Source organism: Fomitopsis serialis (genome assembly GCF_022376445.1).
Source record: "Fomitopsis serialis strain Sig1Antser10 chromosome Unknown B0H18scaffold_215, whole genome shotgun sequence".
Lineage (NCBI taxonomy): Eukaryota > Fungi > Basidiomycota > Agaricomycetes > Polyporales > Fomitopsidaceae > Fomitopsis > Fomitopsis serialis.
The window spans coordinates 19198-41712 of record NW_025955175.1 but is presented as its reverse complement, the minus strand read 5'-3'; the positions used below and the strand labels follow the sequence as shown (position 1 = coordinate 41712).

At 58.0% G+C, this 22515-nt stretch overlaps 5 protein-coding genes across 5 annotated transcripts; 3 read left to right on the top strand and 2 right to left on the bottom strand.

The window, feature by feature from the left end:
• Positions 1 to 1679: 1679 nt before the first annotated feature.
• On the top strand, positions 1680 to 3824 carry B0H18DRAFT_227735 (uncharacterized protein). The gene is made up of 17 exons (XM_048037209.1): positions 1680 to 1845; positions 1906 to 1916; positions 1977 to 2017; positions 2068 to 2079; positions 2131 to 2184; positions 2235 to 2248; positions 2310 to 2338; positions 2396 to 2436; positions 2489 to 2552; positions 2602 to 2733; positions 2789 to 2826; positions 2882 to 2916; positions 2997 to 3100; positions 3159 to 3185; positions 3243 to 3264; positions 3317 to 3361; positions 3414 to 3824. Exons 1-17 carry the CDS (start codon positions 1787 to 1789, stop codon positions 3709 to 3711), a joined length of 1026 nt encoding a protein of 341 aa, XP_047885647.1. The 5' UTR covers positions 1680 to 1786; the 3' UTR covers positions 3712 to 3824.
• Positions 3825 to 4180: 356 nt separating this feature from the next.
• On the top strand, positions 4181 to 5222 carry B0H18DRAFT_889222 (NAD-P-binding protein; the record flags this gene model as incomplete). Its single annotated transcript, XM_048041266.1, has 3 exons — positions 4181 to 4276; positions 4341 to 4540; positions 4595 to 5222. The coding sequence occupies 3 exons, from the start codon at positions 4181 to 4183 to the stop codon at positions 5220 to 5222; spliced, it is 924 nt and encodes a 307-aa protein (XP_047885646.1).
• A 648-nt stretch (positions 5223 to 5870) lies between these two features.
• On the top strand, positions 5871 to 8181 carry B0H18DRAFT_1097552 (Six-hairpin glycosidase-like protein; the record flags this gene model as incomplete). Its single annotated transcript, XM_048032484.1, has 5 exons — positions 5871 to 6965; positions 7014 to 7037; positions 7094 to 7660; positions 7686 to 7849; positions 7908 to 8181. The coding sequence occupies 5 exons, from the start codon at positions 5871 to 5873 to the stop codon at positions 8179 to 8181; spliced, it is 2124 nt and encodes a 707-aa protein (XP_047885645.1).
• Positions 8182 to 15878: 7697 nt separating this feature from the next.
• On the bottom strand, positions 15879 to 17005 carry B0H18DRAFT_1216768 (uncharacterized protein; the record flags this gene model as incomplete). Its single annotated transcript, XM_048036677.1, has 2 exons — positions 16403 to 17005; positions 15879 to 16076 (listed from the first exon to the last, which is right to left on the bottom strand). Exons 1-2 carry the CDS (start codon positions 16553 to 16555, stop codon positions 15879 to 15881), a joined length of 351 nt encoding a protein of 116 aa, XP_047885644.1. The 5' UTR covers positions 16556 to 17005.
• A 204-nt stretch (positions 17006 to 17209) lies between these two features.
• On the bottom strand, positions 17210 to 18784 carry B0H18DRAFT_1051788 (uncharacterized protein). Its single transcript, XM_048030971.1, has 4 exons — positions 18536 to 18784; positions 18355 to 18472; positions 17880 to 18306; positions 17210 to 17812 (listed from the first exon to the last, which is right to left on the bottom strand). The coding sequence occupies exons 2-4, from the start codon at positions 18399 to 18401 to the stop codon at positions 17693 to 17695; spliced, it is 594 nt and encodes a 197-aa protein (XP_047885643.1). The 5' UTR covers positions 18402 to 18472; positions 18536 to 18784; the 3' UTR covers positions 17210 to 17692.
• Between the last annotated feature and the right edge of the window lie 3731 nt (positions 18785 to 22515).

Genomic DNA, 22515 nt, shown 5'->3' with positions numbered 1-22515 from the left:
GCGGTAGGCTATCGTAGATGCCTGCTTCCCTTATGCTGAAGTCTACGTAGCCGAGAACCCAGTGCGCAGGCGATCCGCCACACATAGGAAGAGCCCAACGATGTTTGGCTCGTATTACATCCTTACCTCCCTACAGTGGTTGATTCAGTGAATGATTAATGCACGGATTCGACAGGACTCACAGCAGCGGACATGTGGGTATCAAACGATCCGGAAGACGGACCCTCACTCACTGTCCCGCCGACAAGAGCAGGGACCCAAGAAGAGAGGATGCAGTAGTTGCTCTCCTCTGTTGCTGCGACTCGGAAGTCTTGAAGGTAGGCACCGAACGCGTTGAGGACTGTACCGCCGACCTTGTGCTGGGTATGAGGTAACAGAACTTTGAGGTCCTGCGCAGTGAACTGAATGTTGCGGACGGCGCGAACGCGCGAGTCTAGGGCTATGGAGTCCACTGGCATCATGGGCAACAGTGGATAGTAGAGTAGGGAGAATACGACGTGGTGTACATGAGTAGCAAATATTCTGTTGTTCAACTTCGCCATCTACCTATTAGCCGTGGCCACTGGGTGGCCAAGGCGTGGACTGTCGTAGCCACAGAGGAGCCATTGGTTTACGCAGCGAGCTAGTACAAAGAGGGCACCACTGGGCGTGCGCGGCCACAGACGTGGCTGAGAGCGTGGCGCAGGGCGCCTACGCGTCTGTGGCTGTCTGTCGGGCTCCCAAAATTGCCCCACAGTCGACCAAATTAGTGATCATCGCCGCTCAATGTCGCATTTTGGAGCGACTTGGGGAGGGTGGACGGTTTTTTCGCACTTTTGGTATAAAATTTCGGAATACCCCATCCAAGGCCCGACCACCCACCCCTCCCCCGGTGGCCCTGTGTACGAGATCTTCCGATCTGGTACCCCTTGCTGCACTGCACTTCTTTTTCATGCGGCCTTGAGGCTCACCGGTTCTCCCCGCTTATTGTAGATGTGCCTTCATCCCCGGGGAAACAGCGGCTTGCCCCCAACACATTCGTGATGCTGCCACCTCCCATCTGGCCGCTCGTTGTCAGAAGGCCTTGTTGCGACATCTCTCAAATAGTCGAGCCACTTATGACACCGGCGTCCCCTGGCCCAGACTCAGTCTTGAGCTATCCTTTTGTCTACCTGCGTCCGCAGGCCGTCCGAGATTCTCGGCGTCGGACCGTTCACAAAGTAACACCCCGAAACGGCGACACTCCACAGGGCATGAAAATCGATCTGTGATCCCCTCCATATGGCGTTCGGTCCCAGGTCTTTTTTGGCTCCGTAGCCCCAAGATTGCCTCCGGGCTGTTCTACTGATCCGCCCGCAAGCCTTCCCAAAAGAGGCAAACCCATATGTACGTGGTACGCGGCCAGTCGAGGGCTGTGTACCTACCTCGAGGCCAGATCGGTACCGCCTCTTTTGCCCGCTGTACGTTCGGTCTGCCCACGGTGTACGCCCGGGGACACTGCCCGCCTCTATCCAGCTACTCGATCCTCGGGCAACAGTGAGGCCGCACTGCATGGTGATTCCGCACAAGGCTTCCGGAAGCACGGGGACTGAGCCCCCAGAGGATCGCGGAGTTGCGCGCACCATGCGTACCTCTCCTAGCCCGGATTCTTCAAGCGCTCCCCGGCGCCGCATCTTCATCTCGGAAGCGAGTGTCAGATAAGCGGAAAGTGGGCGTGGAACAATAAGTATGGCGATGGTGCCGTGCGGGCGGCCCACCGAAGGTCCTCCTGTCCCGCCACCCTGGCCTGGGTAGAACGACATCGACGATGTCCTCTGCGCTCTCCGCGTCCCTGGAGACGCTCGCTACCCATGGAGCAGCTGTCAAGTGAGTACAGAGTACTGTCTTGGAGGAGGCGTTTGCTGAGCGAGGTGTTGCATTTGACAGCGCCATGACCCGTATGTGCAGTGAAATTCTTCCATTAGAACCGCAATGTTGATCCACATGTTACACCAAAGTCGCCGGCTTCTCCATCCTCATCTACGATCACATTTTGACGGTGCGTCAAGGTCTTTCGTTCAAGATCTGTCTGTAACTGACTTCGCGAAGTTCGGAGACGAGGTAGGATCGTGCTCGTCAAGCTCAGTGCGTGATGGAATTGACGAACGTTAGGTCAACCACATTTGGAATGACCGGTTGGGGCTCGTCTCGATCATCTTCCTGCTGGTGCGTACCATGTGCTTTGCTCTGGCGCGTCTCATACCAATGTCCTGCAGAATCGATACATTATGTGTGTATGCCGGACATCGTGGACACTTGTGTAGTGACTGAGGTGCTTGATGATTCCGTAGACCCTTGGTCCTTGCCGTTGATGTCTATGGTGCGTGGCTCAGCCCTGTCGTGTCCCACTTTCCCTGACGTATCATCCACCTACAAGAAACCATGGGCCTCACGAGCAACCACCGCTCAGCCGTCATGGTCAGACACTTCTTACCTACGTGTATCTCCCATTCCCTGACACAGGTCGCAGCTGTGCAAGGTGTGGACAACTGTCCAGAGCTACGTCACCATAGCGTCTTTCATGTCCATCCACGGTACGTCACCCACATCCTACTCCGATCATCACTCATGGATGCACTCTAGCCATCGTAGCATGGCGACTATATGCCTTGCATGGGGGGCAAGCGTGGATACGTAGGGTGCTGTGGATCGCAGCGGTCGTCTACGTGTCCAGCTCAACCGCGATCATCACTGTCGCTCTCGTTCCCATCATCGGTGCGTCTGATGAGCCGTCTTTCGCGTGAGTCGATGGCTCAACCGACATCCACAGCGGACCTGCAGCCGTTCCACCACGAATGCGTCAGCTCTGTACGTGTGATCGCTCTGCAAGTCCCACTCTCCGCTGACGGTCGAGTACTCCCAGATACCCTCTTACCTATGGGTCGCTTGGCTACCAAGGTACGCGCAGGTGGCATGCGTCTGTGTGGCCGGCGCTAGGCTTGGGGAATGGAGGGTACTGACACCGCGATTGCTGACAGCGTAATCTTCGAAACACTCCTTTTCGGCCTTACGGTTGTGGCCATGCTTCGCCAGGAGAAACGTCGGTCCTTTAGCACACTGTCTCTTCTCCTGTATCGCGATGGTGAGCCTTATCCCCCACTGGGTGTGACACCGTCTCACGAGTGCTGTACTTGTACCAGGAATGTTGTACTTTGTCGCTGTCACAGGTGGGTACCATTATGGCTCAGTGTTGCAGCTTCCGAGTGCTGACTATTCCCTGTCAGTCTGCTCTCTGTTTTCGCTCCTGTACGTATATCGCGTCGTCAGGCTGGTCGTTGTAGCCTCATTGCTTCGACAGCGTATGGGCACTAGCGCCACCATCTCTTATAGGATTAGCTCGATAGTACGTGCCCGCGTGCGCTGCATGACCCATGCGGTACTTATGCAACCCGCAGCTTCGCTCTCGCCATGGTCAACATCGCAGGGTCGAGACTAGTTCTCAACCTCAAAGGCTTCAAGGCCTCCCGCTACAGCGTCGACTTCACGACCACCTCCTTCTCGATCGTCACCTCCGAAGCCGCGCTGACGCCGCCGCCCGTGAAGTCCGCACGGCGACAGCGAAAGACCCGAGAAGGACAGGCCGCCGACGTGCGCGAGGAAGACCTGGATCTGGACCTGGAGATGTACTCGGTAGAGCGGGATTGCCAGCAGTTGGGGACGAAGCTGCTGCACCAGTCATTCAATCATTTGTAGTATCAGGGACCCACCACCACTGTATCTCTAGCAGCTTATGGGTTATAGGTAACGAAGAGCCGTTGCCCCAGCATCATCCGGTGCTGCCTGTGGGTTCGCTGACGCAATGGCCTTCACCGTCAGACCCGAAAGCAAGGCGACGTTGGGCGTAGAAGACCCGAAGCTTGTGCGATCCTCGGCCCAGGCGCTCGTGATTCGACATTTGAGGCGACTTTGACTCGTCGGATGAAAGCGATTGCCATTCTGAGAAGGCCTCGTATACCCTGGGTGTTCCTTCGATTCCTCAACTCGTCGGGATGCGCTCGGGGTGCGCCATACGCACGCGGAGATTCATGTGGGTTGGCGATAAGTGGCTAAGTGGCTCTAAGCTATGACGTGTATGGCCGTCCTAGATTGTGCCCTCTTTCAGCAGTATATATTCGTCGAGGTTGCAAACTGCGACGCACCTCGTAACAGACACAGGCAGACAATGTCGGCTCAGACAGAGAAGGTTTGGCTCATCACGGGGGCGAACTCGGGCATCGGGCGTGCCCTTGCTCACTACGCGCTTTCTCAGGGGGACAAGGTACGTTCAGTCTCCATGAGGATTCGCAGGGATATAGTCATTGATGTTGGACCATGATGCCCAGGTCATTGCGACGGTCAGGTCGCTGTCCAAGTTCCCGGAGAGCCTTAAGAAAGCAGGAGGACAGCCACTCATTCTCGATCTGAGCGCCTCTGACGCGGACATCCGCAAGGCCGGCGAGGAGGCACTCAAAATCTATGGCCAGGTCGACGTTCTCGTCAACAACGCCGGATGGGGAGTCGTGGTCCCTGTGGAAGAACTGGAGTGAGCGTAACCCCTCCACAGCTCGATGAACGAGACTGACAGATCGACCAACAGTATGGACGAAGTACGCGCGAGCTTCCAGACCCTGGTCTTCGGCCCCGTCGCGCTCACCCAAGCGCTGCTGCCCCACTTCCGCGAGCGCAGAACCGGTCAAATCCTGAACGTCAGTTCGAACGGGGGGTTCGCCGGGTATGGAGGCTGGGGAGCGTACAGCGCAGCCAAGGCAGCGCTCGACCTCTTCTCGGACTGTCTCAGCCACGAGGTCGCGCCGTTCAACATCCGCGTGCTGATCCTCATGCCGGGCTACTTCTCGACGAACTTCTTCCAGTACGCCGCGAGCGTCGACAAGCACAAGGACTCCACCGTCTACACGGAGCCTTCGCAGGGCTTCCGCACGCTCGAGGAGATCCCCAAATCGCATGTCGCGGCGGGCCAGATTGGCGACGTGGAGAAGCTGGCGGCGCGCGTGTACGAGGTCGTGCACGGCACCGGGATGGCAAAGGGCCTCGTCGAGGGCCAGGGCGGCAAGCGGGACTGGCTGCGCGTCCCGCTGGGATCCGATGTCGGTGAACGTATGCTTGGGAGGATCCAGACGCTCAAGGAGAATGCGGAGGTCTTCGAGCCGATTTGGAGGTCGACAGATGTAGAGCCGGAGAGGCTCAAGTACTTCCCTCGTGGTTGATCCTCTCTTCAGTATACTTGCATGAATAGGGCACCAGTCTCGGATGTATGTAGAATTAGTTGAGATACGGATCTTTCGGAAGAGGACGAGCAGTGACTGTGCGACATTGTACGGCGCTGCGACCAAACACCGCGACACCTGTGTTAGAGAAGCCTGAGCCTCAGGCCTAAGGCCTCAGAGCCTCATCTCGGCCGTCTGACGGTCTTGGAAAGGGGGCAAGCCTGATTTGATGTCGAGGAAAGTGCAATTTGTTTGGAAACGTCCTGGTAAACTTGCATTGATGAATTGTCCGTACAGGCGATGGGTATTGTGCGTAACACAGCGCATGTGTGCAGTCAGCACACGGCGGGCAGGGGCTCAGTAAGTAGCACAGAGTGTGTACGCTAGGTGCAGGGGCCTAATTCTTCTCAGACACGCCCTCCTCATCTCACAATGGACGGGGTCGGGGATATGCCGGCAATCAAATGGGTTGTTCCACCGGGAGCAGGTGCAGTAGAACGTCGTGATCGAGGATCCCGTCATATGACCGACGCGTCCGGTCCGCCATGAAGCTCATGCATCACCTGTCGAGAATGTGAGCATCAACCCTCACGATGAGACCAGAGTTATATCGGAACCCATGGTCTGCTCGCGTCCACGCCGCCCATCATGCCCAAGCTGCGTCTTCAACACCATGTCCTGCTTCTAGCCGTCCTCGCATGGATCTTCACCGCGTCCGCGACGTCTATCCCGCGCTACGCGGTCGTCTCGCGCTACAACCCCGTCCGGATCGCGTCCAGCACGAGCACGCCCATGCAGGTCGGGAATGGGTTCTTCGCGTTCGGCGCGGACGTCACCGGGCTTCAAACATTCCAGCCCTGGGCAACCATGTCCGACTGGGCCTGGAAGAACGACAGCCTGCCCGCGGGCGTGACGGAGGAGGACATCCTCGCGTACCGCGGCGTCGCCTGGGACGGGGTGCAGTACGAGTTCGGCGGGCCCGCCGCGCCCCAGCAGTGGCTGATCGCGAACCCAAACCGCGCGAACCTGGGCCGCGTCGGGCTGCTGTTCAGGGCTGCAGAGGGAGAGGTGATGAATGTCACTGAGGCGGACTTGAGCGACGTACACCAGCAGCTGGACTTGTGGACCGGGACCATCACGAGCAGCTTCTCGGTGGAGGGGCAGAGCGTGACCGTGAAGACGTTCGCGGCGCAGAGTAACAGTGCGGTCGGGATCGCGGTATACTCGGACTTGCTTGCGGAGGGCCGCCTCGGGCTCTTCCTCGACTTCCCGTGGAACGACGGATCGCAGAAATTTCAGGCGCCCTTTGTCGGATACTGGAATCAGACTGCCAACCATACGACGACGCTGAGAACTGGGAGTGGGCTCGGGACAAACGTCCAGGCGGAAATCAACCACACAGAGGCCGCAGCAACCGTCTTCACGTCCATCGGTGGAGGGGGCGCATTCTCGATATCGCGGGACTCACCTTCCGCGCATCGCTACAGTGTCACCCCTTCATCGAGCTCATCGTTGTTCTCCACAGTTGTCTCGTACTCGCTACTTCCGCATGCTGCCATACCGACCGCGGCTGAGATTGCTGAAGAGTCTACTGCGATGTGGGGCGAGTACTGGTCTTCTCATGGGTTCGTTGACTTGTATACTGGCTCCACGGATCCAAGAGCCGATGAGTTGCAGAGACGGATCATACTCTCGCGGTACTTGATGCGAGTCAACGAAGCAGGGCACACCCCGCCCCAGGAAGTACGTCTTTTCTCAATGAGCTCTGCAGCGAATGCTGATCCGGCTTAGTCGGGGCTAGTCAACACTGGCTGGGTGAGTCATCTACGCGAATGTCACTATATGCGCGCATAACTCACCCACAACGGCAGTACGGCAAGTTCCACATGGAGATGTTCTTCTGGCACAGCTGCCACTGGGCGCTGTGGAACAACTGGGACCTCCTGAACCGCTCCGTTGACGTCTACAGTCGCTTCCTCCAGACATCCATCGAGCGCGCGCAGGTACAGGAAGGCTACCAGTACGGCGCGCGCTGGTCGAAGATGACCGACCCCTCGGGAAGGTCGGCGCCGGGAGAGATCAACGAGCTGCTCATCTGGGAGCAACCACACCCACTCGTGTTCGCGGAATACGAGTACCGCGCGAGTGGGTCGCAGGAGACCCTCGAGAGGTGGCGCGATGTCGTGTACGAGACGGCCGACTGGATGGCCGCCTATGCGCGGTTCAACGAGAGTACGGGTGTCTATGACCTCGGGCCGCCGATGTATGTCGTCAGCGAGGACACGAGCCCAAATGCGACGCGCAACCCCGCGTTCGAGCTTTCGTACTGGCGGCTAGGATTGGAATTGGCGCAGACGTGGATGGAGCGACTCGGCGAGGAGCCTCCTTCTGTGTGGGCTGAAGTCGCGGACAACCTGGCGCCTCTGCCCGTCGAGAATGTACTAAGTATATGCGGTGTACGAGGGCATAGAATCCGGTTTCTGGACGGACCCCGCATACACGAACAGCCATCCTGCGCTAGTGGGCCTGTACGGCTGGTTGCCGGCGACTGCCAACGTCAGCGTAGACATGGCAATAGACACTGCTGAAAGAGTATGGTCGACCTGGAATGTAAGCAATCTATGGGGGTAAGTGGCGTATCTCGCTTCCTGCCTCGCCTGTGTACTCACCCTTGTCGACGCGCAGATGGGACTTCCCCATGCTGGCCATGTCTGCGGCGCGTATGGGAAACCAAGAAAAGGCCATCGAATGGCTGCTCAACCCCTACTTCGAGTTCGACGATGTCGGGATGCCTGGCGGAGGTGCGCAAGTGCCAACACCATACTTCCCAGGGTCGGGCGGATTGCTGTATGCGATAGCAATGATGGCGGCTGGATGGGACAACAGCACTACCCCAGCCCCAGGATTTCCGAGCGAAGGGTGGGAGGTGAGGGTTGAGGATATCGGAAAGGCGATGTGAACGGGATGGGCGAGCAGTTCAATATCACCGGCGCAGCATACATTGCTTCGTCGCCGTCCAGTGATCTAGCAATATGTGTGGACTCGTTCCCGATTCCTATGTCTACAGAAGTCTATAGTCATTACGCACCGGCAGCATCCTGCCAGGCCGACCACCAGGCCTTATATCCGGACGCTCAACATAGATGCAGTCAAGTTCCGACCCGCCTGCAAGTCACTTTGGCGTATTCGCAAGGAGGAGTGTATATTGTCAAGGAAAGGTATCGACTCTGCGCAAGCTATGCGGCGAACAAGTTGGCGAAAAAGGCCAGAAAAAGGCTGAAGCTGCAGGTTGGCGCCGGTTGCAGGTCCCCTCGATAAAGCAAGTGGCAAGACCCTGAGTCAAATAAAGCGTCGAAATTGACGAGCGCTTATGCAGGCATGATTTAGCTTGAGGCTTCCACTTTCAATTTGCTTCCTCTCGTCTTGCACTCGTCAGTACACCTCCACCGGAATCGATTCGCGCTTGTTTTTCCGTCAACACGGTCTACTCTCTCATTTTATCCCATTTCAAGATCTCAGTCAACCTCCCCACTGATCACCGCTGATTGAGGGCGACATGGACTCGGACACAGTACCGCTCGGAGGCACCGTCAACATGTACTCGCTCGACAAAGACATGGTCTTCTACGACAAAATGGATCAGTATCTCTCCGCGAAGATCTCCTGTCTCTCCAGCTATCGCGTCGAGCACGACTTTCAGAAAGAGTTGAAGGAGGTTTCTGCGCATCTGACCAAGTGGCCAGATGATGTCCTCTTCGAACACGCTAACAACAACGATCCGGACGCGGTCCTCGAGTTAGCAATCAGGTATTCAGTTTGCTTCGTGAGATCCTGTTCGTTCGGCTTGACTACTTTCCTGGCAGGTATCTCAGCGGATATGGAGTGTTCAAGAAGAACTATGAAGGCGCGCTCTACGTCCTCGACGCGCTCTTCGATCCTCAGTGCGACCGCTATGTCGGGAACAATGCGTCCCCAACGCACATCGTACAGGCCCACTCGCTTGCCGCCTACGCGCATCTTCACAAGTTCCTCGCCTCTCCGGCTGAGCGTACGGACATCCAACGCGACGAGCGACGTTTCGTCCGCCCGGAGACCATGCGTCTGGGCGTCGGCGCGTCGCCCCTTGCGTACTTCGCGCTCGCAGCGCACCACGCGAACGAGAGTGTCAAGCTCGGGCTCGTCTCCCCTGCCACGCTCCTCGTCGGCGCGAAGATCCGTGAGATTGGCGAGGTGCTTGGCGCGGACATCGAGCAGACTGTCAAGCACGGGAAGCGCTTCCGCCCGCTGTGGCGCGTCGCCGCACGGCGCCGTGAGGAGATTTTCGCAGAGGAGCGTAAGCGTCAGCTTAAGGCGGACAAAAGCCCGAATGATTACGTGTGCGCTTTGGAGGGGTGCGGCATTCGCGGTGAGAAGAAGGCCGCGCTGCGCGCGTGCGGTGGACGATGCCCGATGGACCTCAAGCCGTCCTACTGCAGCGCGGCCTGTCAGAAGAAGGTGCGTCTGGGTAGCCCATATTGACAACGTGATGTTGAGAAACTTGATGTTGTGTGTGTGCCAGGACTGGCCAAGGCACAAACCCATCTGCAAGCCCAACTCGGAAGGGAAGTCTCCCAAAATCTCGGACGAAGACAAGCCGAAGGCCCTCACGTTCTTCGAGCTCGGCGACCCAGAAGACGGCGACGTGCCAGAGGATGAAGAGGAAGAGCCGATCGAGGAGATCAGCACGCAGGCGAGCGAGGCCCCTCACGGCCCTGGACGTATCATCGACATCCCCGCGCCTGGTGCTCCTGGCGGTGCCATCCAGATCACGTCAAACACAATGGACCCTGACTCCATGAGGTCGTTCAGGGATGCAGTTTCGGAGAGACTCCAGCGAGCGGGACGATGATGGATCGACGCCAAGCCGTGCGTGTCGTAGTTCTGCTTGCCTGTGTACGGTACGTCCGGAAGTCCCGATGTTACGCGCGTGGAAACTTGGAACCCTTACGTTGACGGTCGAACAAATGCATCCTGCAAGTTGTGTCGCGGTTGAGTCTGGGAGGTCTTTGCTCAGTCGAGAAGATGTGTGTTCTCATCGTCGCTGTCACTGACCTGGTCTCTTTCATCCAACTCTGTCATCAGTGTTTCTTCCCGCATTGGCGGTGAATTTGATGAACTTGACTGAGTGGCATTAATCTAGATCGGCCCCACATCCGGGCGCTCGGCGATCCTCCTCCTGACTCCTCCTCCTCCTCAACTTCAAGTAACTTGGTGCTGATACCCTTATCCACCGTTGCTACTCAAGTTGTTGCTCTCTCGTGTATCTCACCCTTGGCCTTAGTATTCGACTTCGTCACCCCAGTCTTCGATAGCTCAGGACAAAATGGACATGAACATACACAAGCTCGACGAAGGCATGCCCTTCTACCAAGACATGGAAAAGTATCTCGAAATAAAGCTTTCTTGTCTCTTTAGCTATCGTATCATCCCTGATTATACGAAGGAGCTCAATGAGGTGTCAGCGCATCTCACTAGGTGGCTAGCTCCTGCCTTGTTCGAGCGCGCTAACAACCGCGACCCCGACGCGATCCTCGAGCTTGCACTCAGGTATAACCCTCGACCTCATAAGTATCTGTGTTGGCACAGTCTCACTTTGTTCTTTCAGATATCTTAGTGGATGCGGGGTGCATAAGCAGAGCTCTGAAGGCGCCCTCTATGTACTCGACTCCTTCCTCGACCCCTCCTGCGAGCCCGCGCGCTACGATGGCGACGTCGCGCCTCCCGCCCTGCTTGCACAGGCTCACTCCTGCGCTGCCAGCGCTAATTTCGACAAATACCTCGCGTCTCCCTCCCAGCGGACGGACATCGAAGCTGACGAGCGACGATTCGCCCGCCCGGAGACCGAGCGGCTGGGCGTCGGCCAGTCGCCCCTCGCGTACTTCGTGCTCGCAGCGCATCACGCCAACGAGAGCGCCAAGCGCGGACTCGTCTCCCCTGCTGTCCTCCTTGTCGGCTTCAGGGTTCGCAACATCGGCGACGCGTTGGGGGCGGACGTCGAGCAGATCGTCAAGCGGGGCAGGCGGTTCCGCCCGCTGTGGCGTGCGACCGCGCGGCGGCTCGAGGAGGTCCACGCGGAGGAACGGAAGCGACAGCGTAAGGTGGACAAGAACCCGAATGAGTATGTTTGCGCCGCGGAGGGGTGTGGTATTCGGGGGGCGAAGAAGGCTGTTCTGCGGGCTTGCGGGGGACGCTGCCCGCCGGATATCAAGCCGTCTTATTGTAGCCCAGAATGTCAGAGGAAGGTACGCCTTGCGGGCATCAATGGGTGACGCGAGAAGTAACTTGATCCGACGTGCTTACGACAGGACTGGCCGAGGCACATGGCTATCTGCAAGCCCGGCTCAGATGGCAAGGTTACAAAGATCTCTGATGACGACAAGGGGACGGCGCTCACACTCTTCGAGCTCGGCGATCCGGAGGACGGCGATGCGCATGAGGAGGAAGAGGAAGACTTCATTGAGGAGATCAGCACGCACGCGAGTGAGGATACGCCTATCGGCCCCGGACGTATCATCGACATCCCCGCGCCCGGCGCTCCTGGTGGCTCCATTCAGATCACGTCGAACACGATGGATCCTCAGTTCATGAGGTCGTTCAGAGATGAGCTGTCGAAGATGGTACGCTGAGTTGTGAGTCTGTCGCCGGTCATATCATGTATAGTTCGTCTTCTTAAACTCCTGCAGTATGCCCATCTCAGCGAGTAGACCTTGAAATCTCTCTTCGCGATCGACCCTGTCTCTACAGCGCCAGGTACTGCACGCGATTCGCTGGCGACGCTCCCCACACCAATAGAGGGTTTGCAATCAAATTCGTTTGTATTCTTTCCCTGGGTTCCACATTCTCTGGTTCTTCATGCATCATGACCATGATTCGATCACGGTACGGACTCACAAAATCGACGAAGTCATGTCCTATGACCAGAACCAAAGCAATCTCAATCACTGTGACAGAACACGGCTCCGAACTTTGTACATGGACTATCCTCCCCCCATTGACCTCAAATAGAAAAAACTAACTAACAGAGTGTAGGTTCAAGGTTGGAAACGGAGGTTGCCAGTCGAACCGTGATATTAACAAGATCGGTAGGGAGGCTCAGATCCTGCCCCGATATAGCACTGGAAACACCGATGGACGAGCAGCTGTCAATGCACGACGTCACAGCGACGTGCTGGTGCTGGGTCCGTGCACCGTTGTCGCCCTGTTACTCCTCTCGACATATTCCACCTCGTCCCTACCCGACATCGCACTACTCATTGAAGGCGACGCAGACTCGGAGACATGTTGGACAGCGTCACAGTCAGCCTGCGGAAGCTCGACCCAAACATAGTGATGTACAAGAACATGGGGAAATATCAAAGCTTGAAGTCCTCCTGTTTCTACAGCCACCGCGCCGCGGCCGAGCGCAATTTTGAGAAAGACATGAAGGATATTTCTGAGCACCTCACGCGCTGGCAAGCTCCTGCCCTGCTCGACCACATGTGCTGTGGAGATCCGGGGCTCATTCTCGACCTCGCGCTCAGGTATGCCGTGTCAGTTGGGACTCCGGAATCGCCTGCCCTGACCATTCTTCCTCAAGGTATCTGAGCGGATGTGGAGTGCGCGTACAGAGCTTCGAGGGTGCTCTCTACGTTCTCGACGGCTTTTTCCACCCCTCTGATGAACATTCGGTTTACGTCGGAGACCGCGCGTCTCGTGAGATGATGGCCCAAGCTCATTCACTCGCCGCGGAGGCCCACTACAGCAAGTTCCTTGTATCTCGCTCCGACCGCGCAGCCATCGAAGCGGACGAGAAGCGTTTCGCCCGCCCAGAGGCCATGCGCATGGGCACCGGCCTGTCGCCCCTTGCGTACTTCATGCTCGCGGCACAGCACGCCGACGACAGCGTCAACCTCGGACTGGTCTCCCCTGTCGTGCTCGTGATTGGCTTCAAGCTCCACGATATCGCCGAGACGCTGGGAGTGGACGTCCAGAAGCGCTACGGCTCGCTGTGGCGCGCCGCCGCACGACGTCTCGAAGAAGTATACGCAGAGGAACGGAAGCGCCAGCGCAAGATCGACAAGCACCCGAACGCGTACGTGTGTGCCGCGGAGGGGTGCGGTCTTCGCGGGGCGAGGAAGGCTGTGCTGCGGGCTTGCGGGGGACGCTGCCCACCGGACCTCAAGCCGTCGTATTGCAGCCCGGAATGTCAGAGGAAGGTACGTCGGGGTCCAATATCCTGGTCATGCTGTACGCCAGGCCTGACGTGTTCCCCAATAGGACTGGCCGAATCACAAGGCCATATGTAAGCCCGGCTCGGGTAGGAAGGGTCCCAAGATCTCAGAAGAGGATAAGGCGGAGGCGCTCGCGCTCTTCAGGATCGGCGACCCAAAAACTGGCGATGCGCGGAAAGGGAAACAGGAAGAGCCAACTGAAGAGATTGACACGCACACCGGCGAGGACGGCTCAGACTGGGCTCCTCGTGGCCCGGGGCGTATCATTAATACCCATAGCCCCGGTGCTCCTAGCGGGCCCATTCAGATCACGTCAAGCACCATGGATCCCGAATTCATGAGGTCGTTCGAAGACGCTGTATCGAAGACAGTTCTAAAAGCCGAACGATGATGGTGTGGCCGGTGCCGAACCATGTATCCTATGAGAAGTTCTTACCTGTGTACAGTATCCCGATCAAATCCAGGTACCGCAGACGCAGCTCATGGAGGCGGCGGTTTGCAGCCTCTCACTTCGACAAGCAAGTGCAATGTACCTATTCACTCCAACAGGGGATGCTTAGTTGCTTTGCCCGTGGCCAGTCGTCGGACGACGCCGTGCCTGTTTCCGAGTCGGTGTGAGCACAAGATTCGTTCGTTTCCATGACATCGGTGCCACTACGCCGTCCCTCCGTTGCACACGTCCTAGTTGACTATGGTCATTATCTAATTATAGAATTGCCTTTCAGCCACAGATCGACCAGGCGGCGTGGCTTGTGGCCAAAGACAAAGAAATCCTTTATATGGAAGCTCGAGAACCACACCATCATGGCGACGACAAAGCGGGAACTGTGGCCACGGATGGCCATGGCCTCGCGCGTGGCTTTGAACCGTGCATTTATAAAGGCACGCTGAGGGGATCTTCTCGGTATTCAGTCGTCATTGCTCATCGCTCAGGCTTGCCATGTCTGTGGAATACTTCGTCAACAAAAAAGTCCCGGTCACTACGCCCGAGCTCATGTCTGCGTATGCATGTACTCGCAGGGAGCTCCTCGAGACAGTCGACGCTATGTCCGATGAGGCAGACGAGTGAGTCCCCGCGCTCTGCGATGAGTTGTCTCGCAGCCTAGCTAACTTTGCTCTCCTCGCTTTCAGTGGCCCGCAAGCGATGTTTCGTCCAGCCGAAGCCAGGTGAGTATAGTTGTGGATTATCTGCGAGGGCCGCCAATTCATTTCCGAGCCACAGGGACGAACGGTGCATAGATCCCCGGCTGCTTCAGAGGGCTGCCTCGAGAGCTCCTTCGGAGTTTCGAGACCATGACCTTGCTCCTGCTCCAGACCTCAACACACGGACCAACCCGATTGTCTCCAATCACGCCAGTGGGATGGCCTTGCCTGTGGGTGAGAGCTCTGCGCTGACCATTCCTCCGCCGGCCACGCCGAGTCGCAAGCCGCGGTCCAAGGCCAAGACGCCTCAGAGCTCACCGGCGAAACGGACGAGCGCGCGTCTCAAGGCGAAGCAAGGCGGGATAGAACAGACGGAGAAGAGTGTTCGCGTTGCGCGCGGCCAAGGCTCACACAGCGATGAGAGGGAGGCTTGAAGCTGAGTGAGCCGTCCGCGCCGGGGAATGCAGTCTGCATCAGCAAATTGGGCAATTTCTGAGCATCTGAGAAGCTGACAGGGACCCCTCAGAGTGACTCAGAGCATCAGACAGCTCAGAATCCTCAGAGTAGTTCAGACTTGTCAGATAGCCTGAGGTCAATGAGCCGACGAGGTTGTAGAAATCTGTCCATTTGCGACACCATTGATTCAATTCTGATAATATCACGATGACTCGAGAGTATTGTACATAGAGAACATATAGTGGGTAATTACACTAAAGTAGATGGTCGCCATCGACAAAGGCTCATGAGTCGCACCGCCTATTCTCTCTTTTGTCTCACCCGCATTGTTTGCCCACCCGTATACCCTCTCTCGACCGGTCTGCCATCTTGCCCGCCCCATCTACTCACCCTCTCGTGCCGTCTGCCATCTCGTCTGCCATCCCGGTTGCATCGTCTGCTATCCCACTCACGGGCCGCCGGCGGGTTTGTCTGCATGCTCTTGCTTGCCGGGCTCATCTTCGACCAGCTCTCGCTCATTCCGCTGGACCCTGGTGCTCGTTGAACGCATGTTCTGTGGGCTGGTGTCTACCGCGCTCGTCTTCGCGGGTGTCGTTGTCGGTAGGTTCTTGCTTGCTGGGGTCAGCCTCGCGCGGAGCTGACGAGTCGCAGCCAACTCACCTACCATGCTGGTCCGATTGACCAACACCCCGACCCCTCTCGCGGGCTAGCGCGGCCGTCGACAGAGCGCGTCATGTTCGGACGCATTGCCAACACGTCAATGCGGACACAGGTAATTTGCGCCTAGTCGCGTTCATCCTGGGCACAACTATCCTTGGCGGGCTTGTCCTCGGACGCCCTCTTGCTGGGCGGGGTCATCATAGGTGAGTACTTGCCTGCTGGGTGCATCCGCAGTCGGGTCGTCGCTTGCGGGGTTGTCCTGGGCGAGTTCTTGCGGGCTAGGGTTCGTTACCGTCACCGGGTCGAGCACGGGTATACCCATGGGTATCCCGAGCTCGACCCGTACCTATAAGCCGCCCGGGTACAGGTTTCGCGTGGGTGAAGCGGGATTGCGCGTCCACGGGTAAGCGGGAGCGAGGGCAAGGGAAGCGGGAGCGGGATAAGTGGGCAAAAGGGTGGGCAGGCGAGCGGTCAGGTGGGATTGTGGGCTAGAGCGAACGCGTGGGCGAAAGGCAGCGTGAGCGAGAGGCAGCGTTGGCGGGTGGGCAGGCAAGTGGGCAGATGAGCGTGCGGACGAGTGGGTGGGTGAATGTGGAGGCGATCTAGCAAGAGAGCGGGCGTGGGCAGGCGAGCAGGCAGGAGAATGCGGAAGTGGGCGGGCGTCGCACTCACCTGTAAGTTGTCCGTGATCGTCGCGAAGTACCCGTTCACGGACCTATTGCGTGACTGGGAGCGGTTCCGCGAGGGTGGCAGCCGCAATTCCGAGGCCCCGTCATTTCGCTCATTCAAGACGTGCACTATGTATTTGGGCATCGCGACGAGCATGGTGTGCCTGGCGACTGGAGCTGCGTGAGCGCACTGCCATGCACGAGGATGAGAACGTGCGCGTGGCCTCAATCGAGCGTCTGGTCAGAGGTCGAGCTGGAGATGCTGCGAGGGGGTATGACGGAATCATTTCCGCAGAGGTCCACGAAGGCCGGGGTAGTCGGCGCGCGAACGGGGAGCAGGGCCCGTCTTAAACGATGGGGACGGGACTTGGATCTTGAAGCTGAAGCTTGGGCATGCGCGGATGGGAGAAGACTCACCGTCACTGTCAGTGCCCGAGTCACTCATGAGAAGCATCTCCCTTCCGTGGTCCACCTCCCCTAGTTCCGTGTTCCCCTCGCTTCTCCGTCTCTTTTTGCGTGAGCGAGCTTTGAGCCTTCGACGCTACCGTGCAGTCTTGACGTTGACCGTTGAACGTTAGAGTCGGCGTCGACGTGGGACTGCGACTCGAGAGAGAAGTGCTAAGCGCCTCAGCCACGACACGTCACGCGCGGTCGCTGGGCTTCGACTCTCCACTGCCAGTCTCACAGTCCGCCTTCACTGTCAGCCCGCTCCTCCCTGTCTGCTTCGCCCTGCTTGCCCACCGCCGACCTTCAGTACACACCTGTGGACCCGTCTGCAAGAGACGGCGTGTGCATCGGACCAATACGCGGCTCAAGATCGCGCTGTACGCGACTGCAACAAGCCCCAGCGACGCGCGAAGAGCGTCGCTGGAGGCTCGCGAAGGGCTAGAATGCAGGGAGGAATGCGGGTTGTGACCAGCAGGACAAACGAATCAGGTGAGTACATTGCTTTTGATCTCCACTCCGAGAATGCCCACCAAGGACAAGTGGATGGAGTCGAACACAACGGAGACAATCCCGGCGCACGTTACTCAACAAGTGCAAGCGCATACCGATACAACGCGCACTGGTACAACAAGGCTAGCTCGGCGTGCAAGGGCCCACCGAGCATCAACCTGGCATGCCCCAGCCGACGTGCATAGGCTTGTTGAGGACGGGCACGCCCCCCTTACTGGGTTTTCTGCCAACTTGCTCGCTCGCCGACTCGGTCAGCCGCTTTCGCCCTCTCCCTCTCCCTAGCTCGCCCACCCGCTCGCCTTCCGTCTCGCTCACACGCTATTCCACTCGCCTGCCGCTACACGCGCCTGCCGCTCTCCTCGCCTGTTGTTGAACCCGCTGTCGCCCCCATCGCCCGCTGTCCTGCTCGCCTGCCGTCCTGCGCCCACTGTCTCGCTCCCCCTGTCGTCCCTCTCACGTGTGTCCCTCTCGCTGCCCTACTTACCTGCCGTGTCGCTCACTCACCGTCCCGCCCGCCCATACAGACCCGTACATGACCCCCCAGACCCACTGACCCGCGCAGCACCCGTACCCGCTGTGGCGGGTCTGTACCGGGACGGTCCGGGTCGAGCCTGGGTATAGCCATGCTCGGCCGTAGCTGTCATGTGCACGCTCGAGAAGGGTATATGCTTCGAGCACGAACATAGCGAGGAGGAGCATGGCCCGCCCGCTGTACTGACACCAGCCTGACGAGCCCGAGCCGAGCGAGTGCCAGCCCGCCCAGTTCCGCTCCGCGTAAGTCCGCCGAGCAATGACCCACCAGCAAGTGCGAGCTCACCAAGCCTAGTGCATGCGAGCCCGACAGATAGTCGACACGCACGTTCCTCATCCCGCGGACGCTGCGCCACCTCGACGTACAGCACTGGGACGAGGCGCATGGCCCGAAGTACGAGATATTGACGCGGACGAGGTGTGAGTACATGTGAATCCTGACGGTGCGCGACCAGCTGACGACACAAGCCCGCTAGCGTAAACCCAACAGGCACACATCTGACGAGCCTCAACATACCGCGCACGGACCCAACAGCATCGAAGAGCCGGCCGCCTACGGATACTGATCTCGAATTGACGCGCACTGGTACGACGCGGGCTAGTTCGCCAAGCCCGGTACGATCCAGCTAAATGACCATGACTGCGACAGGTCCACCGGGGCACCCGGCGCGGCGTGCAAGGGCCCGCCGAGCAACAGCCCGGCATGCCTCAGCTCGACGTGCATAGGCTCGTGGAGGACGAGCGTGCCGTATCCCAGCACGAGAAGGAGCCAGGGCACCGAGTACGAACACGACGAGTGGGAGCGAGCCCGATACATGTGTGAACCCACTCGACAGTAGTAGCTCGTGTTCTTTTGTACAGCAGTAGCAATGAATACAATACAAAATATATGATTTCATTGATTTCTTGTGTCCTGGCTGAACGAGCTGACGAGCTGAGTAGTCTGACATGCTGTCTGAGTGTTCTGAGGATCCTGTCTGACGAGTTAGGATCGAAAGAAATCGAGGTCATGAGGGCTGATGCTCTGAGGCAATCTGAAGCAATCTGAAGGCTTCTGAAGGCTTCTGAAGCCTCTGAGATGGCCGTCAGACAGATTGCGCAAGTTCCTGATGGCCTGAGCGCGGCCCGGGGCTTGCAGAGGAGGCTTGAAATACTACCAGTAGTACGGGACCATCGTACTGACGGTTGGTGGTTGACTATATTGTATGGACAGTATGTTTTTCGTGTTAAATCTACCTACGCTATGTACTCTGTTTTCGTCGCATGGATGTTATGCAGTGGCTCCAGGCTGATATGATTATGGTGGCTGATTTAACGCGCGTCTGAAACGCGAACCGGCCACATGTCACCTGACCGTATCAAACCGCGTCGGTGGCTGTCTGAGTCTCATTTGTTCCGCGTTCACTTTCCTGAAGACTCACTTAGTGCCATCGTCTCGTGTCTTCGCTCCGGACGCAGTCACTTCCTATCTATTCCCAGTAACTACCCTCTAGTGTATCGCACTCACCTTCGCTACAAGACGCGTCAGTCGCGCGATGAAGCGGAACTCATCCGAGCCTGAGTCTACCGCGTACTTCACCTTCCCCTGCAAACGAGCCCGCTGTGACGCGTTTGGTTCAAGCGCTTCCAAAGCAGACATCGAAGGCGGGTGCGCCGACGTCTCTCCTACCCCCCATTGCACTATCACTTCCGAGTCGGTCGGGCGTCCGTGGATCACCTGGAAGCCCCGGGCCCCTTGGAATGCTGCACTTCCGGGGCGCAGTAGAGTTAAAGAGAAGGAGATCATGAGGTGAGTCTTTGAGTCCGCTCATCGCCTGTTTACTGCTGAATACTTACAGTACGTTAGTCCGGGAGTGAGGCCTAAGACACGACTTCGGCCCGCGAGTTGGCAGCCAGTAGACGCGGTCGAAGACTCGGATGACGAGTCGGCAAATGAAGATGGCGCAGCTGAAGTGGAACTCGGCACATGCTTCCTGAGTGCATCTGCGCCCGACGAGGGTGTGGCTCGGTCCGGAGTGGAAAACTACCCAATTTCTACGGATGCTGTGAATTTTGTCCCATCGGTAGGGAGGCTACGCCCCGAGAAACGAGATCCTCTTACTGAGGAGCCTGAACGAAGTGGCCTCCCAACGCATCCTGCAGAGCCTCCCGATGCAGGTACTCCCGCACCCTCTGCATTCGTGCTACCTTTCCCCATGCAGTCCGAACCTTCATCCAAACACCCGTGTTCTGGGCTGCAGCCTGCCCCACCAATACGCGCGCCCAACCCGGCTCAAACTGCGTCCTGCGCGGAGGGCGTTACGGATCGGACGAACACCCATGCGCCTTCCTCCGTCGAGGGCACGGCACCGACCCATCTCCACTTCCACGGCGCGTCCTGGGAGCCGCAGCCGCGCACCCGACGCGCGAAGCTCCGCTCGGGGGACCGCACCGCCGCGCGCGGCTTCATCTGGCTCTGCCCGCTGTGCCAGCGCCAGAAGGCGATGAGCAGGGACGGGCTGATCAAGCATCTGTGAGTCGCCTGGCAGTCCGCGTTCTCTGGGCGTGAGCTGATGAGGGCTGGGGATGTGATTCCTTCGCAGGTCGATGATGCACCCGGACACGGTGCGGAAGAAGATATCGCTGACGAGGGAGTCGATAGCGCGGTTCGACGAGTCGCCGATGATACCCGACGAGGACTTCATGTACGTCTTGTCGGCGTACTTCACCCTCCCGGATCCTGCCGGGTCCGCGTCTGCCGCGACGTCACTATAGTCAGCCTCAGCCTCGATGCCCATATGGCTCGTTGCTCACATGAGGTAGGCTATGTCTGCTGTACTGATCGCTGCAGATGCGCTGATGCTGTCAATCAGGTCCCTGCACATAATCTCAGACCGAGAGCGTGTACTGTGTATGAAGGTATTCAGAATAGTCGACCTACTTGACCAGCCTATCGATCAGGACGACCGACAATTGGTCAGAAGCCCCTCCGAGTCGACACCTGGTCATGACGGGGGTCCCGCCGCAACATCTCCGGGCGAGCGAACGGATTAACCGTCTAGAACAGGCGACCTTGACCGGAAATTTGGTGACACATCATGCGGTCCGCGTCAATCCCCCTTCGACCGTCTGGTTCTCCGATACGCATCGCGGCATCCCGCTATCCACTCGAAGGGCCGACGCTGACGTATAACATATATTGCTGGATCGTCAGTGTGTCGCCTCCATATCGGTTGTGTCCCGTTGGGCGCTGCTATTCGTGACAGCTGACTGCCAGTGGCTAAAGGGGATGTCTGATGTGGGATAACGCATTGGTGATCATTTCTTTTGCATTGTTCCAGTGTATTACGTGCAATGCAACGGCGTATGATCTTTCTGATACCTCTGGGCGGGCAAGTCCGACTGGTCTGTCGAATGACTGTTGTTCGACGTACGTGAGTGCAAAGGCTGAGGATTGTATTCGCAGAGCTAGGACGGCGCCCGCGGTCGAGCAGCCAGGTATGTGTGGACGGTGCATATCGTGGAGGCTTATAATGCCGTAAATGATGTAGGCGGTCCGGTGCCTCGCCTGCTTGGGCTGGAAGAAGACATAGTATGCGAAGCCATCCGGAGGCTTCCCTATCTGTCTTCACTAAATCCACTCTTTCGGTCTGGCATCTGTTGCTGCGTATTCACTGGCGGAGGGTACTCGTGGCCGCCCAACCTCGAGGACTCTACACTCTCATTCATTCTGCTCAAACGGGCTGCCTGATCCGTGTCTAGGACGACCTCACCGACTCTTTATGTCCGCCGCGGGGCCATCCTTCCCCCTCGCCGCAGCCTGAGCCTTTGAACCACTCATCCTCGCTAAAGAACTACAGACCCCAGCAAGCACCCACCCAACCCGCGGAACGCCGTACCGCATCTGTTCGATCGAACTCTTCTCGACAATCGAACGCGTCCCGGGGAGCAATCGACAGGAACGCGACTCTCGGTGAAGTCTCCGGTGGGAAGGATGCGGACTTTACAAACCCACAGACGCTTACTTGTGCTGAAATGAGGTCTGCGCATCTGCCGCTGCGGTACGACGTACGTGTATTACGCGGCAACCTCTGCAACTGATCTGCGAACGCGGAGCAGCCACATACTTGCCTGATCTGGAAAGTCCCGAGGAGGATCTGCATCAATATGCCCGAGTGTTCCCCGAATGATTCGGGGTGTCGGGTGAGTGGCCGCCTCCTGCCGCGTCATCGCAGTGCTCCCTCACACTTGGACGCTCACTAGCACTTGTCAGATACAGTCTACTGCTCGGCGAGTCGGGCGGGCTCTCGGGTGGACAGTGGGCATCTACCAATACTCGGGCTGACCATAAAAAATCGAACCGAGGGTAGGCGGCGGAAGCACATGCCTGGGAAGAAGGTTGCAGACCAACCAAGGTATTCTGAGCTCCTCCCAGTCGCACCAAGTGGTGCTTATCTTGTGTCTAATCAAGGAACCTTGAATTGGCGGATAGGTCGCTCCCAAGTATGGGATGGATGGGGATAAGATGCGTTGTCGTGCAAAGTAAATGCATTTCCTGGCCTTCGATCGAACCCAGTGTCCACTGTCTGAGATCCCGTTCTCGATCGCGTTCCATGCCTGCCAGCCCGGCACTGGGGACGCTGCGTCATC